The sequence below is a fragment of the Culex quinquefasciatus genome, chromosome 2, assembly GCF_015732765.1.
Source record: "Culex quinquefasciatus strain JHB chromosome 2, VPISU_Cqui_1.0_pri_paternal, whole genome shotgun sequence".
Classification (NCBI taxonomy): domain Eukaryota; kingdom Metazoa; phylum Arthropoda; class Insecta; order Diptera; family Culicidae; genus Culex; species Culex quinquefasciatus.
The window spans coordinates 59,568,203-59,583,055 of NC_051862.1; the positions used below are offsets into that span (position 1 = coordinate 59,568,203).

At 44.7% G+C, this 14,853-nt stretch overlaps 2 protein-coding genes across 2 annotated transcripts; one reads left to right on the forward strand and one right to left on the reverse strand.

The window, feature by feature from the left end:
- Positions 1–2,607: 2,607 nt before the first annotated feature.
- Positions 2,608–4,500, forward strand: LOC6038560 (H/ACA ribonucleoprotein complex non-core subunit NAF1). Its single transcript, XM_001848294.2, has 3 exons — positions 2,608–3,137; positions 3,196–3,554; positions 3,614–4,500. Exons 1-3 carry the CDS (start codon positions 2,715–2,717, stop codon positions 4,344–4,346), a joined length of 1,515 nt encoding a protein of 504 aa, XP_001848346.2. The 5' UTR covers positions 2,608–2,714; the 3' UTR covers positions 4,347–4,500.
- A 3,094-nt stretch (positions 4,501–7,594) lies between these two features.
- On the reverse strand, positions 7,595–12,991 carry LOC119766021. The gene has a single exon (XM_038250354.1). It carries the CDS (start codon positions 12,989–12,991, stop codon positions 7,595–7,597), a length of 5,397 nt encoding a protein of 1,798 aa, XP_038106282.1.
- Positions 12,992–14,853: the final 1,862 nt, after the last annotated feature.

Sequence of the window (14,853 nt, forward strand, 5' to 3'; positions counted from 1 at the left end):
CAAACTACAGCAGAAAAAAAAACTGTCTAAGATACACACCCGAAAGCTTTGCTTCAAAATCGATTATAGCTTTAATCCTAGACACTCACCACAGTAGGCAAGCGGGGTGGAGAGGGGGTGTGTATTCTGATGTGTGCATATTTCTCGATTAAATTTTCAAAAGGCCCTATCTGCATAAGAAACCCATGAGGGATAGGTTGTTTTGAAATTTTAATCTAGATTTGAGGTGTGAATATTTTCTGGCTGTGCGTCCAATTAGGTGCAAAATTGGCAATATGAGTTACGGAAATTGCTTTCCGCATAATTGATCGACGCCACCAACATAGTCAGCACAGCCGACAACAGTAACCCAAACTGCGAACAAAGCTAAACTTCGTTTACCTCGCCGCGATTAAAGCAAGTAGCTCGATTAATGCTCAATAAGCAAAACCTCAGTACCTCGTGTGTGAGGCTCTGGGGGACTTTTCGATTACAATAAAATCAGAACGTTTTGGACAGTCAAACACAACGCGTTGGCGTTATTTATTTCGAAACATCTCCCCTTCTACAATGGATGTTTTATAACTTATGTATTAGATTATTCCTCGGTTTGGCCCTATTCCACAGTCATGCTACCACGTGCTCCGTTTGTTTGTCAAACAAGCTTCAGTTGGATGGTGAGACGAAGTTTGTTATTTTTAAGCCCACATCGAACACCCGCCTGTTTTAACGGTCGTTGAGTCTATTGTCGTTTCCAATGACTGGCCGTAGAATATTCATTGCACCAAAAGCTCCTTGAACGCAGAAAAAAAATCAAAACGCCATTCAACAACTGCTTTGCGTATTCCTAATTCATGTTTCTAAATTTGTATAATTTGATAAAAATTCCAAAAAATAATATTTTTTTATAATATATTCTACGAGTAGCAGAACAAAGGAGAGGGATCGATTTCTTTCTCCTATATGGGTTGCTTTCGCTGCCGCTGCTGCACATTTGAAATTTTCCTTGATCGGTTTCATACCAAGTACATATAGGGGAGAGTGGGGAGACTTGATCCCCGGGGACACTTGATCCCAAGCCTGTATCTCGTCAGCATGTGGGTAAAACAATAAGCTTTGTTCTAGAAAGTTGTGTGAAATTAACTAAAACTCATTGTAGAAAACAAAGAAAAAAAATAAAAAATGTTTAGATTGAGTTCAACACATTTTTCTAAAAAGTGCTGCAAAAAACTTCCAAGAGATCTTTTTTCTTTGTTAAGATATGTTTAGAAAACACTCAAAATTTATTCAAAAAAATATTTTTTATACATGAATTGTTTGATAAACTTATCAACTCCAAAACCCTTACGCATTTGATGTTAAATTTATCGTCATACTATTTTTACAATCAATTGTTTAAAAAAGTGCGTTTAGGGAGACTTGATCCCTGCATTTTTACAGTCACTGCAATCAGCCTCAAGATTAATTAATTGGGCTGGGTTTTCATACATAGTTTCCTTTAGTATAGTTGTACATAACTTACTGCAGTTTAAACCTTTTTTCAAAAGTTTTGTAAACAAAAATTGCCAGCTTTTGTAAACATGCTTAATTTTGGTCTAAAAAATAATATTTTAAGTTTTTAAATATTTTACATAATAAATTTGTTATATTTTGAACACAAACGTACAGGTTTTATGTGAATTTGCTGTAACTTATAGAAAATAAAAAGTTTGGATGAATAAGAAACATTTTGCTTAAGATTTCCTTAAAATTTTGAAAGGGGGATCAAGTTACCCCTAACATTTTTAAAATGCCGGTTTAAAATATTTTTTCAAAACGCTTGGCATGATTCGAAGAGTTCATCTGATGAAATACCCTTATTAACCAAACATAGATGAATGTTTAAGCTTTCAATTCATGCAAAAAGTTTATAGTTTTGTGAGAAATTAACAGAGTTATGTGCGATACAAAAAAAGGGGATCAAGTCTCCCCACTCTCCCCTACCAGAGAGCATATACTGCTTAAATAGTTAACAATCAATTTTACAAGTTTTTTTTTCAAGGAAAATTTAAATTTTCAGAGGAGGGGGACAATTTTTTTAAATAAAATTTGCAGTGGTCTCAAACAATTTTTAAGACCTCTTACTTTAAAAACGTAATCATAGTGTAATAAGTAAGCACTCTTGCTGGGATTGTAATAAAGTTAGCATGATGGATTAAGTTTAAAAAAAAGTATAATGTTATACTCTTATCTTTGAGAATATTTTACGGTATACCTTAAAAAAAATTTAAAAGGGCTTTAATAAGTCTCAAAAACTTTGTACCGTTGACTCTTTGTTTGTCACGGTTGCAAACTTGGATATCCCTTTGAAGTGTCTGTTTGGATACGTCAAATTCGCATCGACCAGTCACCCTATGTAGGGTCCCTAATCTAATCTACATACCTTGACTCTACTCTAGAGATCTAACAGAGCAGGAATTTCTAACAGCATTTTGACAGAAAAGTTGAAACCGTTGAAGCAGGATTCTGGCAGAATCACCCCTGTTAGCATTTTTCATGACTGGGTACTCGGGTTCAATTTTAGTACACTGCCTGCGAGTTGTCCCTTTTTCTGTGCCTCGACTGTCCACCCCACTCGCGCTGTCAACCGCCTTCGCACGTGCGTGCGCGAGTTTGTTTACAATCAATCGCGGAATCACATGTGTGTTTGCTGATATCGTGATCTTGAACTCGACTACAAAAGTTTGCCCGGAACAATGGAAGACCAAACTGGCGAAACAATGGATAACAAAGGCACAATAGAAGTGACCAGCGCGTTGGTGCCAGAAAGTGGAAGTTCGCTGGCGGTAAAGGAAGATCTTGAGCCAGGCAAGGGACAAGAAACTGAGGAAAGTCTCCCGGAGCCTTCAGTTGAGAACCAGGATTGTGCAGCAACAACGGTGGAGGACGTTCCTGTGCCGGAGGAAACAGCGCCAGCGATAGAGCAACCAGTAGTAGACAAGGAGAAGACTATGGAGACTTCGGCGCCAGAAATCGAAATGGCTACGCCATGTGGCGATGTTCCGACTGCATCGGAAGAAGTGGCGGCCATGGACATTGCTGCAGCGTCACAAAGCTCAATAACTGATCAGGTGATTGTCAAGCAGGAAGCTCCAGACATGGACATGGACATGGCAGAGGTAAAAAGGCAGAACTTTTTGACCCATTGGGTAGTTTAAAATAAACCGTTTATTCTAGGACTTTACACGGAGGGAGTCAGATTTCCCAACAGTACCTCAAATAAAGCAGGAACAAACTGCATCCATCCAGGAAGAAGTAGCAAATGAACAAGCAGTTGAGAATCGAGCTGTTTTGCAGATAGCCAATAGCTCGTTATCTCTTCTGTCCCAGTATATAAGTTCCGACTCGGAAGGCAACATCACAGATTCCGAGGAAGAGTTGCCAAGAAAAGTCCCCAATTCTGCACGTCGAGAATCATCTTCAGACGCGTCCGATGATAGCGTTGAAGTTATCCCGAACACATCCAGCTATCGGAACCAAGAGAAGGTTGTCGTCGTCAGCGATACCGAAACTGCCCCTGATGGAAGCGATAACGAGTAAGACCTCTTTAATATGTTTAAAACAGCATCTTATAAGCTTAGTTATTAACTTTCAGGATTGATTCAGGTGATGAAGACACACCTTCGTCTGCTCCGATTCGTGTTCGTGGAGAAATACTTCCCCACGAGTTGCCCCCAATCGAAGAGCTGCAAATTTCCGTACGCGAGGAAGAATGCAAACCTGTGGGCCATGTCCAATCGATCGTAGCACAGATAGTCATCGTGCAGTCCTACGCCGGTGTCGAGCTGTTAAATCTCGATACCGTGCTGTTCCTCGAGAAGGGAAAGCGCCCGCTGGGCAAGATATTCGACGTGATCGGCCAGGTGGCGGCTCCAATGTACTGCGTGCTGTTCAACTCCCGCCAAGAAGTGATCAGCAAGGGAATAACCGTCGGAACTCCAGTGTACTGCGCGCCCCAAACCGAACACACCCAGTTCATCATCCTGTCCGACCTGATGAAACACAAGGGTTCCGATGCCAGCTGGCAGGACGACATCGAAACGCCGGAATTCGCCCAGGAATTCTCGGATGATGAGGAGGAGCGCCGAGCGAGGCGTCGTCGCGGAAGCAGCGGCTCTTCGTCCGGTAGACAAACGCCCGAAGGTGACGGTGGTCGACGGCCATTCCCGTACAGGCGAGGCCGGGGCCGAGGCAACTATCGTGGTGGTCAACGGAACGGACACAGCTGGCATCACAATATCGCTCACCAGGAGCAGCCCCAGCGGGTGATCAATCCGTTTGCACTGGCAGCGGGCATGCCACCGCCACCACCTCCACCATCAAACTAAATTTTAATCCGTTAAAAACTACAATTTGTTTTATGCGTTTGAATTAGGAACTCAACTTTGAAGTGAAAAGTTGTGATATCGTTTGAATTGATTGTGAATTAGGATTTCAAATGGAATGTATTTGAATAAAAACTATATTCTTTTATCGCAAAATGAGATTTTTGTTTTAGTCAACGAGATTTTTTGGGAAATAATTTAGATTTAGATTGCACCATTACGATTACGACTTTTTAATGATTAACATTTCGATGCATCTGTGCTCTCTTTACGAATTAATTACTTAAACAGATGACCCAAACAAAACAATAGATTTGTTTAAAGTTGCTGATAAAACCACGCATGTTTATTTTCAAACAAATGATTTGTTAATGATTTACTGCCGTTCTACGCATAATTGCCCCATTAGGGTGTAATATGGTTGTATGGAAAAAAATAAAGTTGTCCAAATTTGGCTAGCACAGCAACTTTTTGGTTCCTTATAGGGTCCTTAACAACTCCCCAAAGTTTGGGAACGATTGGTTTTTTCACTTTGCGCAAAGCAATTCAATTTTCCATACAAATTTGTATGGGAAAAATCATTTTTTTGAATTTTGAAATTTATAAAATCTACGTTTCACGCTATATCAAAACCGGATTCATATTCGGATGCTCTGGAATGTGCTCTACAACTTTCCCGGAGAGAGTATGGTGCTAACTTGCTCATATAAAAAGATATAGCGTGTTCAAAACTCGTCTAAAACGTGTTTTTTGATCAAAAAAAAAAAAAAAAAAAATTTGTATGGAAAATTGAATTGCTTTGCGCAAAGTGAAAAAACCAATCGTTCCCAAACTTTGGGGAGTTGTTTAGGACCCCAAAAGGAACTAAAATAATGCTGTGCTGGAAAATCGATTTTGATATTACACCCTATTGCCCCATACTCATCAAAAAATGGGCAACTGAGAAAAACGCGATTGAAATTTTTCGATCGATTTCTGTGTTTCTACGCATAATTGGGTACTTAACTGCCCCTGATTGCATAAATCGCATCGCATCAGACTTTCTTTTGTGCTGACGTTATAAATAAACAAAGTCGATGTTATGAATTGAAAAAAGTTCTACCATTGTTATATTCTTTAGTAAGAAAGGCTCTATCTCACCCCAGGTGGGATTAAATCGGGGTTTTCTATAGTTTTGGGTGCATTTTACTTAGGTCATTCTGCTTGGTGGGCTTGGTGGGACAATTATGCGTTAAAGCAAAGATACCTAAATTACAGCAATTCCATTTGAAATGAGCCTAAACCGAAAAAAAAGTTCTCCAATCGGGCTCAAATTTTTTCTGGGGGTTCATTGGCCAAATAATTAGACACGTATTTTTTTGTTTGGCCATTAGGGTGACCTACATCGTGCTAAAGTGGTTCAAAACATGGCAATTTTCGTCATTTTTCGCCAAAACCACTTTTAAAAATAAATCAAATCTCCGCGTCATTTCATCCGATTTTAGACGTAAAAGAAAGGTGATGAGTTTGGCTATTTGGGAGAAATAGTAAGAAGTTTCAAAAATCTAGTTTAACTATTGAAAAAGTCGTATGAAAACTTAAAATGGCGTTTTGACCGTGTCTGGACCAAAGAGCCTATGTCTGAAAATATTTTTATCGGATTCCTCGGAAAATTTCACATAACATATCAAAAAATTGGCGATGTCGAACCGTACGTTTCCGAGATATGATTTTTTGAAAATAAAAACTGAGTTTTTCGACGCGCAAAGCCAGGAAAATGACGAAATCGGCAAAAAATTAACTTTTTTCACTAAAACTGCGATAACTTAAAAATTTCAGCGATGACCTATATATGATAGGGTACTAAAATTATCGTAATTAAAATACGTAACTGAGGATATATTTCTAAATCATATCTACTCGTTTGTTAATACTTAATATGCAAAGTGGCTTAAATTAAAAAAAAAAAACAAATACATGATAATCTAGTGAACTGTTCAACATTTAACATCCCAAAATGTTCAGAACGAAAACGGCTTTCACGTGTGGAAAAAAACTACCAAAATTAGAGGGCTTCAAAGTTCAATATTTGAACAGGTACTTCTAAATCAATAATGCTCTCATCGAAAAATAGATACGATGCATATGTTGTTTGAACGATAAGAAAGAGATCAAATATGTACCTCAACCTGGATCCTAAACTAGTTTGGGCAATATACGTTTGATTTCTTATCTAATCCCAGTGTAAATATCGTCGAACTTGACCTGGTCATAAATACCGGCTGGAATGCTTCAAGTTGCATTTTAGATTTGGTTTAATTTCATGTAAGATCGACGACTTTTTTTAAGGTATAACTGTAATTTACGATGGCATTTACTGTCTTTAACTTCAATTCTCCATTATGAATAATATGCCACGTCAATCATTCTGCTGTGCGATTCGTGTTGACTTTCCCCATTTACATTACATGTGTTTCCCGTTGGCATGCATTCGACGCGTGATCAGCGATCATACATTGTTTAATTTGGGGGAACCGGATAAGATTTAGCCGCTTCTAATTTACACTTGAGTCTGGGGCATAATTTTTGGCTTACATAGCTATAAAATTATTTTTTATATTGAATTGAAAAATAAATAACTCATGAAACAGTTTTGGGAATGACTCAGGAAATTTTTGATGCCGGTCGAGTTTTGTAGGGGGGCAGAAATGACCATGGGGGCAGAATGGGCCACTCTTGGTTTTGGGCTTTAGAGTGGATTTAGACCAACCGTAAGGCTAAGGTCTTATGAAGGACGTCAAAAAACATCACCATACCGAAAACCACGTTTGAATTCATTGTATTTTTCGAATTATGAGCAAAAATTTAAATTTATTGACAAAACCACGCAAATGTTGTTTATTTCGAGGTTTTTAAATAAGCTTTCTGAAAAGTTAGATTGTTTAAAAAAGTTTGTTCAATGTTTAGAATGTTACCAGGAGCTATTACGAAGGTAATCAAACAACAACGGAACCTTCAAATCATTTAGAGGCTTTGTAGGTTAATCTAGTGGACTGTATTTTAAGGTCGATTTTTCCTTCGATTTCGGCCGGAATGAAAGACGCGTGCGAATCGTACGGTTACGAGCTAGACAATGAGCGGTTTATTCTAAAAACTAGGTGTGCGCAAAAAGAAAGCAAAGAATACAATTCAAAGGTAGCGCAGTTTTTGTTTTGTAGTAGTGTGCGTTCGATCTCATCGAACATTCTCCCCGGGCGTTGAAATGAACCATTTCAATTCTTCGCCAGCTGCTCCTCCGGCTGGACCTCCTGGTCCAACGGTAGAAGACAAATCTCGTGCACTGCACGCTTCAGCTCTCCCTTGGGCGTCCTCAGCGTCACGACTCTGGTCACGTTGTCCTTTCCCGGATGCAGCGCCACAATCCGAGCGAGAGGCCACTGCATCGGTGGCGTGTTGCGGTCGATAATCAGCACCAGGGCACCCGGCTTGATCGTCGTTTTCTTGTACCACTTTTGACGGTTCTGTAATTCTGGAAGGTACTCCTTTGTCCACCTCTTCCAGAAATGTTGTTGCAGCGTCTGGACCAGTTGCCACCTGGACAGCGTGGATTCCTTCAGGGCGAGGTACGACGGTTCCGGAATTGCTTGTAACTCTCTCCCAATCAAAAAGTGGGCCGGGGTGATGGCAGTAAAGTCGTTCGGGTCGTCAGACGATTGCGTTAACGGCCGCGAGTTGAGCACTGCTTCGATTTGGGTGAGAGTCGTGTAAAGTTCTTCGAAGGTGAGTCGGCGCTCTCCAACGATCCGCTTGAGGTGGTATTTCATTGACTTCACCCCAGCCTCCCAAATTCCTCCAAAGTGTGGGCTGCGGGGAGGGATGAATCGCCACTCGATGTTCTTGCTGCTGCAGAAACTGTCCAGGTTCTTCTGGTGTAGCTCGTTCTGGAAGAGACGAGCCAACTCTTCAAGTTCGTTGTTGCCACCAACCAGGTTGGTTCCGTTGTCCGAGAGAATGGTGCTGGGCACACCACGACGGCTCACCATGCGCCGCAGCGCAGCGAGGAAGGCGTCGGACGAAAGGTTTGATACAAGCTCTAGGTGGATAGCTCTTGTACACAGGCAAACAAAGAGACAGACGTATCCCTTCGTTATCGTTGGTTTCCTCACAGCAGCGTTGGATTTGATCCAGAACGGGCCAGCAAAATCGATTCCGGTTCTGGCGAACGTTGGCGCTGGCTGGACTCGGTATGAGGGCAAATCCCCCATCAGCTGCGACGTCTTCGTTGGGTTGACCCGGAAACAGGTGATGCAGCTGCGGACCACCTTCCTGATCGTCGTCTTCACATTGAGCGGCCAGAACCTCTGTCTGACGACGGCGAGAAGTCCCCGTTGGCCGAGGTGCAAGTTCTCCTCGTGCAGGTGCCGAATGAGGAGCTCGGTTACCGGATGCTTGGCCGGCAACACCATCTGATGGCGACTGTCGTACGGGATGAAGGCGTGTTTGATGCGCCCACCGACCCGCAGGAGGCCATCGACGTCAAGGAAAGGGTTGAGTCCGCACAGCCGGTGCCGTGCTCTCTTGTCGTCCAGTAGTGCAGCAATCTCGGTGTGGAACGCCTCGGCTTGAACCAGCTTCACGATAATTCCCTCCGCACGCTTGATCTCCTTACCAGTGAGCCACCCCTTGGTCACCTTCTTGCGCTTTGAAACGATGAACTCTGCAAATCGAGCGACGTAGGCCATGGCGCGCCGCAGCTTGAAGAAGTCGCTCACGTCGTCGAAGGCTTTCAATCGTTCAACAGCTGTCAAAGCGAGCGCAACCGCTGATTTCAGTTCTGGGAGTCTCTCATCGGGAATCATCGGTCCGGCGTCAGTTGTCGTCGGCACTGCAGGCGGGCCATCCCACCAGATGGGGCTCTTCAGCAGCTTGTTCGGAGTTGTGCCCCGGGAGATCAAATCAGCAGGATTGGAGTCAGTGCAAATGTAGCCCCAGCGAAAAGCTCCAGTCAGTCGCTGAATTTCTGCTACTCGATTGGCCACAAACAACTGCAGATGTTGCGGCGGCTTTCGAATCCAGCTGAGTACGATTTGGGAGTCGCTCCACAGGTTGACTGACGCGAACGTCGTACTTGTCGACGACAGCACCTTGGTTACCAAACGGGCGAGCAGTAGCGCCGCCAGCAGTTCGCCGCGCGGTGTTGAAATCTCTTTCTTCTTCTTGGTGGCCTTGGGGAGCAATCTCGACTTGCTGCATACCAGCTTCATGACGGTCGATCCGTCCAGTCGAGTCAACCTAGTGTAGATGCAGGCGCCGTAGGCTTGGTCCGACGCGTCGCAGTACCCGTGCAGCTCCACGAACTGCATCTCCTTGTACAGAATCCACCTCGGCAGGCGGAGTTTCTTCAGAACCGGCAGCTCACGCCGGAATGACTGCCATTGTCGACCCATGTTCGGGGGAACGAGTTCGTCCCAGTCCGTCTTGAGAGACCCCACTCCGCGCAGGATCAATTTGGCCGCGGTCAGGACCGGCCCGATGAACCCTAGCGGGTCGAAGATCTTAGCAACCTGGCTGGCGACCTTCCGCCTAGTGAGTCGCTCGTTGCTAGCTGGCTCGAAATCCACCACATCGAAAGAGAACGTGTCGCTCGCCGGTTGCCAGGCAACTCCGAGTGTTTTTACGAGGGCGTTCAAATCGATCTCAGCAACGTTCAGTTTGGCTCCTTGTTGTGCTTCCGGAATGGCTTCCAGAATCGAGGGCGCGTTTGAGCACCACTTGTGTGCGGCGAATCCACCGCATCGCAGCAACCCGACGATCTCTCGTTGCAGTTGAAGTGCGTCGTCAAGAGACTGCGCACCCGTCAAAACGTCGTCGATGTAGCAAGAGCTTTGTAACACAGCGGCAGCGCGTGGAAATTCTGCTCCGTGGTCGTCGGCGAGCTGGTTCAGGGTCATCGTCGCTTGGAACGGTGACGAGGCGAGACCGTACGTTACGGTCAGCAAATCGAAGATCTTCAGCGGCTGGTTCTTGTCGTCTCTCCAAAACACTCGCTGAAATCGTGCGTCGTCGGGGTTGATCCTCACTTGGCGATACATTTTTGGGATGTCCAGGGTGAGCGCGAACCGGTAGCACCGGAAGTTCAGGAGTATCGCCATCAGATCGTTTTGGACGGTCGGTCCGGTCATCAGGGCATCGTTTAGTGAGACGCCGGACGTGGTCCTGGCGGAGCCATCGAACACCACCCGCAGCTTGGTCGTCGTGCTTGTCGGTTTGATGACACAGTGGTGCGGGAGATAGTACGCCGGTCCACCGTTGTCTGCATCTTCCGTGCGGACCTCACGCATGTGGCCCAGGTTCTCGTATTCATGCATGAATGCGGCGTACTGTTGTTTGAGTTCCGGTTCTCTGTCGAGTCGCCGCTCGACGGTCAGGAAGCGTTTCATGGCCATCTGCTTCGAATCGCCCAACTGGTTCTTCCGCTCGTTGAACGGAAGTCTGACGATGTATCGTCCTTCGCCGTCCCTCTGGTGAGTACGGCGAAAATGCTCAAGACATTCGGCATTCGATGCCGTGTCGCCGGGTCCGGGGGCCAGCAGCTCGTCGCTGCCTTCGATCGTCCAGAACTGCTTGAGGATGTCGCTGAGGCGGTCATCCTCAGTCACCGTGCAGAGGGTTCGTAGTTTCGCTGGACTTGCACTGGACACCGATCCTCCGACGATCCAGCCAAGTTTCGTGTCACGCAGCGTTGGCAAGTTCGGCCCCATCTCGATTTGCTCGCTCTTGATGAGGTCCCAGAAAACATCCGCACCGATCAGCATGTCGATTTTGTTACGCTTGAAGAACGCAGGGTCCGCGAGTTCAGTCCCTGGCGGGAGCGGCCAGTTGCGAACGTCGATTGAGTAGGACGGTAGTTCCCCGGTGATCTTCGGTGCGATGAGCGTCTCGAGTGCCAAGCTGAATTCGTTGACTCGTGACTCGATACGGACTTCGATCTTGGATCGAATGCGCGTGTCCGAACCGTTCAATCCGCTGACGAGGAAACTGGCGGGTTGTCTTTCGAGAGCGAGTAATTTTGCGAACTGTTCAGTCACGAAGTGCGTTTGGGACGCTGAGTCTAGGAGGACTCTGCACGGATAGCTGACGCCTCCACTGCCGTAGGCCAGGACGACGGCAGTTGACAGGAGCGTGACGTTCACGGATCTCTCGACCTGGGCACAAAGCGTTGCGGTCGTCTCCGATCGGGTGCTGCTAGAACCAGTTGCCTGTTCCGTCCGAACCTGCGGCTCTTTCGACCGGCACAAATCCGCTTCTTCGTTCTTGGACGACGGATCTGCCGGCTTCCTATCTCCGACGTGCAGCAGAGTGTGGTGGCGTTTGCCACACTTCTGGCAGGAACTCGATGAACACTCGCTGAGGCGGTGTCCGCGCTGTAGGCAGTTGTAACAGGAACCACTTTTTCTCAAAACACTGTACTTTTCTTTGGCACTGTAGTTCTTGAACTGATCACACTTCCACAACTCGTGGTCACTTTTACACACTGCACACTTTTGCTCCGTCGTTGACACCAACGTGTTGCTTCTAGCCACCGCACGGGATGGCTTCGTCGCTTCCGAGTTTGACTTCGTGTTGACCTCGATCTTCTCCAGAATCTTGCAGCGTTCCTTGAGAAATGCGATCGTCGCTCCGTACGCTGGCAGCTGACCAGCTTTCTGGCGAGTCTCCCAGGTCTTCCTGGTATCTTTGTCCATCTTGGCAGACAGAACGTTGAGCAACATCTGTTCTCCTAGTCCCACAACTGGAAGGTCCAAATTCTTGAGGGCGTTGACGTTCTTGGTGCACGTATCCAGTAGCTTCCGGAGTTCTTCGGCACTCTCCTTGGTGATCTTGGGAAGGTTGAAGAGCGCCTCGATATGTTTATCGATGATGAGGCGGTTGTCCTCGAATCTCTCCTCCAGACTGGCCCAGGCAGCATCATAATCATTGTTTTTAATGGTCTCCTCATCGATGAACCCCATCGCCTTTCCCTTCATACAATCCTTGAGGTGATAGAGTTTGATTGCCGGGGACTCCGTCTGGTAGCGCGCCATGATCGTCGTGAACATACACTTGAAGGACTTCCAATTCTCGTAGTTTCCATCAAAACTCGGAAGCGGAACACTCAACGGCGGCGGCTGGAAAGCAGCGGCAGCCGCATTCGCCGGGACGAGCTGATTCGCCGACGCCAACGGTAGGCGCTGCTCCCGTTTGACGGCGGTTTCCAACAAGGTCTCCAACTTGATGCTGACCTCGTTGTACAGGTGCTCGAACTCGATGTAACGGTTCTCTTGTTCCGTTCTCGCATCGTCAGAGAGGGGCAACGCGACAATTTCATTTTGGATGGTGTTGTACTCGCGATAACAAGCGTCCACATTTTTAGAGTTTTGACGCAAAAACGGAATGTTTTTGAGGTTAGGATTTTGCCTTCCCTCCACTACGTCGACCAAAGCCGTGCTGATGCGCGTCAATTTCGACTTCACTGCCCCTCGCTGACGGACGAGAGCTTTCACTTTTTCTTCCATCTTCCTTTTCTGCTCTTTTCGCTTGTGCTCCAAAATCTGCTCCCTGATGGGGCTGTAGAAAGTCTTCTTTTCTTCCTTTTGTTCTTCAGTTTCCCGAGCGCGAGGCTGGTGCATCGTTTTCCATGCTGGGAACACTGATCTTTTTGTTCGTTTTCACTGAAGCGGGCTCTGACGAATGCAAGATGGCGCCGCTACACTCGACCGACACTTTCGCCGAACCGAATGCTCATTTTCGCGATTTTCCGTCGAAAATCCACTTTTCCCGTAACGTTTACCGGTTCACCACTTCATTCGGCACAGAAGGACCAGAAATTTATGTAGGTTAATCTAGTGGACTGTATTTTAAGGTCGATTTTTCCTTCGATTTCGGCCGGAATGAAAGACGCGTGCGAATCGTACGGTTACGAGCTAGACAATGAGCGGTTTATTCTAAAAACTAGGTGTGCGCAAAAAGAAAGCAAAGAATACAATTCAAAGGTAGCGCAGTTTTTGTTTTGTAGTAGTGTGCGTTCGATCTCATCGAACAGGCTTGGTGGTGGAAGTGTTAAATTAAAATCCACTTGAGGGCAGAATGGACCACCCTTTTCCTGCCTTATAAAAACAATCAAAAGTTTCGAAATTTTAGCTAAATGGATTATTTCACTCCCGGTAGCTTCACAAATCACGTTTAATGCAACATTAGTTGATTTTGTTGTTGTTTTGATGCTTATTTGTAAAAATAGTGTCTTATTTCAACATATTAACACTAACTTTAAAAATGATTTCGACCAAGTCACGTAGCCCAGTGGTAACGCTTCCGCCTCGTAAGCGGTAGATCGGGGTTCAAATCCCGGCTCGGACCAACACAACTGGTGATCTTTTCTCTTCTGGAATCGATTGCTTAGTAAAGGGAAGGTAGTGTATCTTCACAAACTGGACCTTATCACGACACCTTAGGAAGACAACCTATGGAATGTTAACATTAACCTTGACATGTTAACTTTAAGTTGAGAATGAAATTGCCACTGAATCCGCTTTGTAAATGCCGGCCACGATACTCTTCAAGGGTGTTCCCCTCAGAAACAGGGAAAGATTTACTTTACTTTTTAAAAATGATTGTTTTTAAATTTTTATAAAAGTGGTCTAACTTTATGGAAACTGTGTTAGAAAGGTTCCTTAAGTCATTTCTTATCATCCATTAACATTGTATAGACGAAATGGTTTGTTTTCTAAGGTGGCCCATTCTGCCCCGCACCCTAGAAAAGTAGTCGAAAAACACTTTTTTTTAAGTGCATCAAAAATAGTTCTAAGCTGAAAATTTTCATCAACCAAGTATACAACGTTGAAGGGAACATCCGAAGCATAAGCCTACTACACTGGATTCATAAATGTGTATGTTTTTGTAAGGTTTTCGGTACATTTTATTTAGGCGGACCATTCTGCCCCCCCCCCTGCCCCTATACAGATGAACTCTTTATCGCGAGTTCTTGATAATGAAATTATAATCAACGATGATAATGATATTCAATAAACCGGTCTGATGATTTTGTGATTCGTCACGATCTAGATAAAAAATCTATAGGGTGACCAGTGACCAGTTTATGAAAAAAGTTTTTCTTTATATAATTTTAAGAAGTCAATTATCAAATGTTGCATTTTTCAGAACATGCTAACAAGTTTTTATATATACTTGGAGACAATTTATCAATTGTTCTTGTTTAAAAATAATATGTTGATTGTTCCCAAAAATAGGTAACTGAATCTACAACACAATTCTAGTTGGTAGATGTAATGTGATGTGATATCGCCTTATAGTTTTTATTGCAGCGTGTTATAGAAACTCCAGGACATCCTGGAAATCACTGTTTAAACACATGTGGTGACTATAAATATAAATATAGTGTAAATACTTTTTCTCTTCTCTCTGGATATCGAGGTGAGCTCAAGTAAAGGAAGAGAGCACATAACGTTCTACCGACCTGCGAGTCGAAAACTTA

Bases quoted from the DNA above. Each gene is read 5' to 3' on its own strand.
- LOC119766021 (XM_038250354.1), bottom strand. From the start codon at position 12,991: ATGCACCAGCCTCGCGCTCGGGAAACTGAAGAACAAAAGGAAGAAAAG.
- LOC6038560 (XM_001848294.2), top strand. From the start codon at position 2,715: ATGGAAGACCAAACTGGCGAAACAATGGATAACAAAGGCACAATAGAA. The intron at 3,138-3,195 runs GTAAAAAGGCAG...CGTTTATTCTAG, and splicing joins TGGACATGGACATGGCAGAG to GACTTTACACGGAGGGAGTC. The intron at 3,555-3,613 runs GTAAGACCTCTT...ATTAACTTTCAG, and splicing joins CCTGATGGAAGCGATAACGA to GATTGATTCAGGTGATGAAG.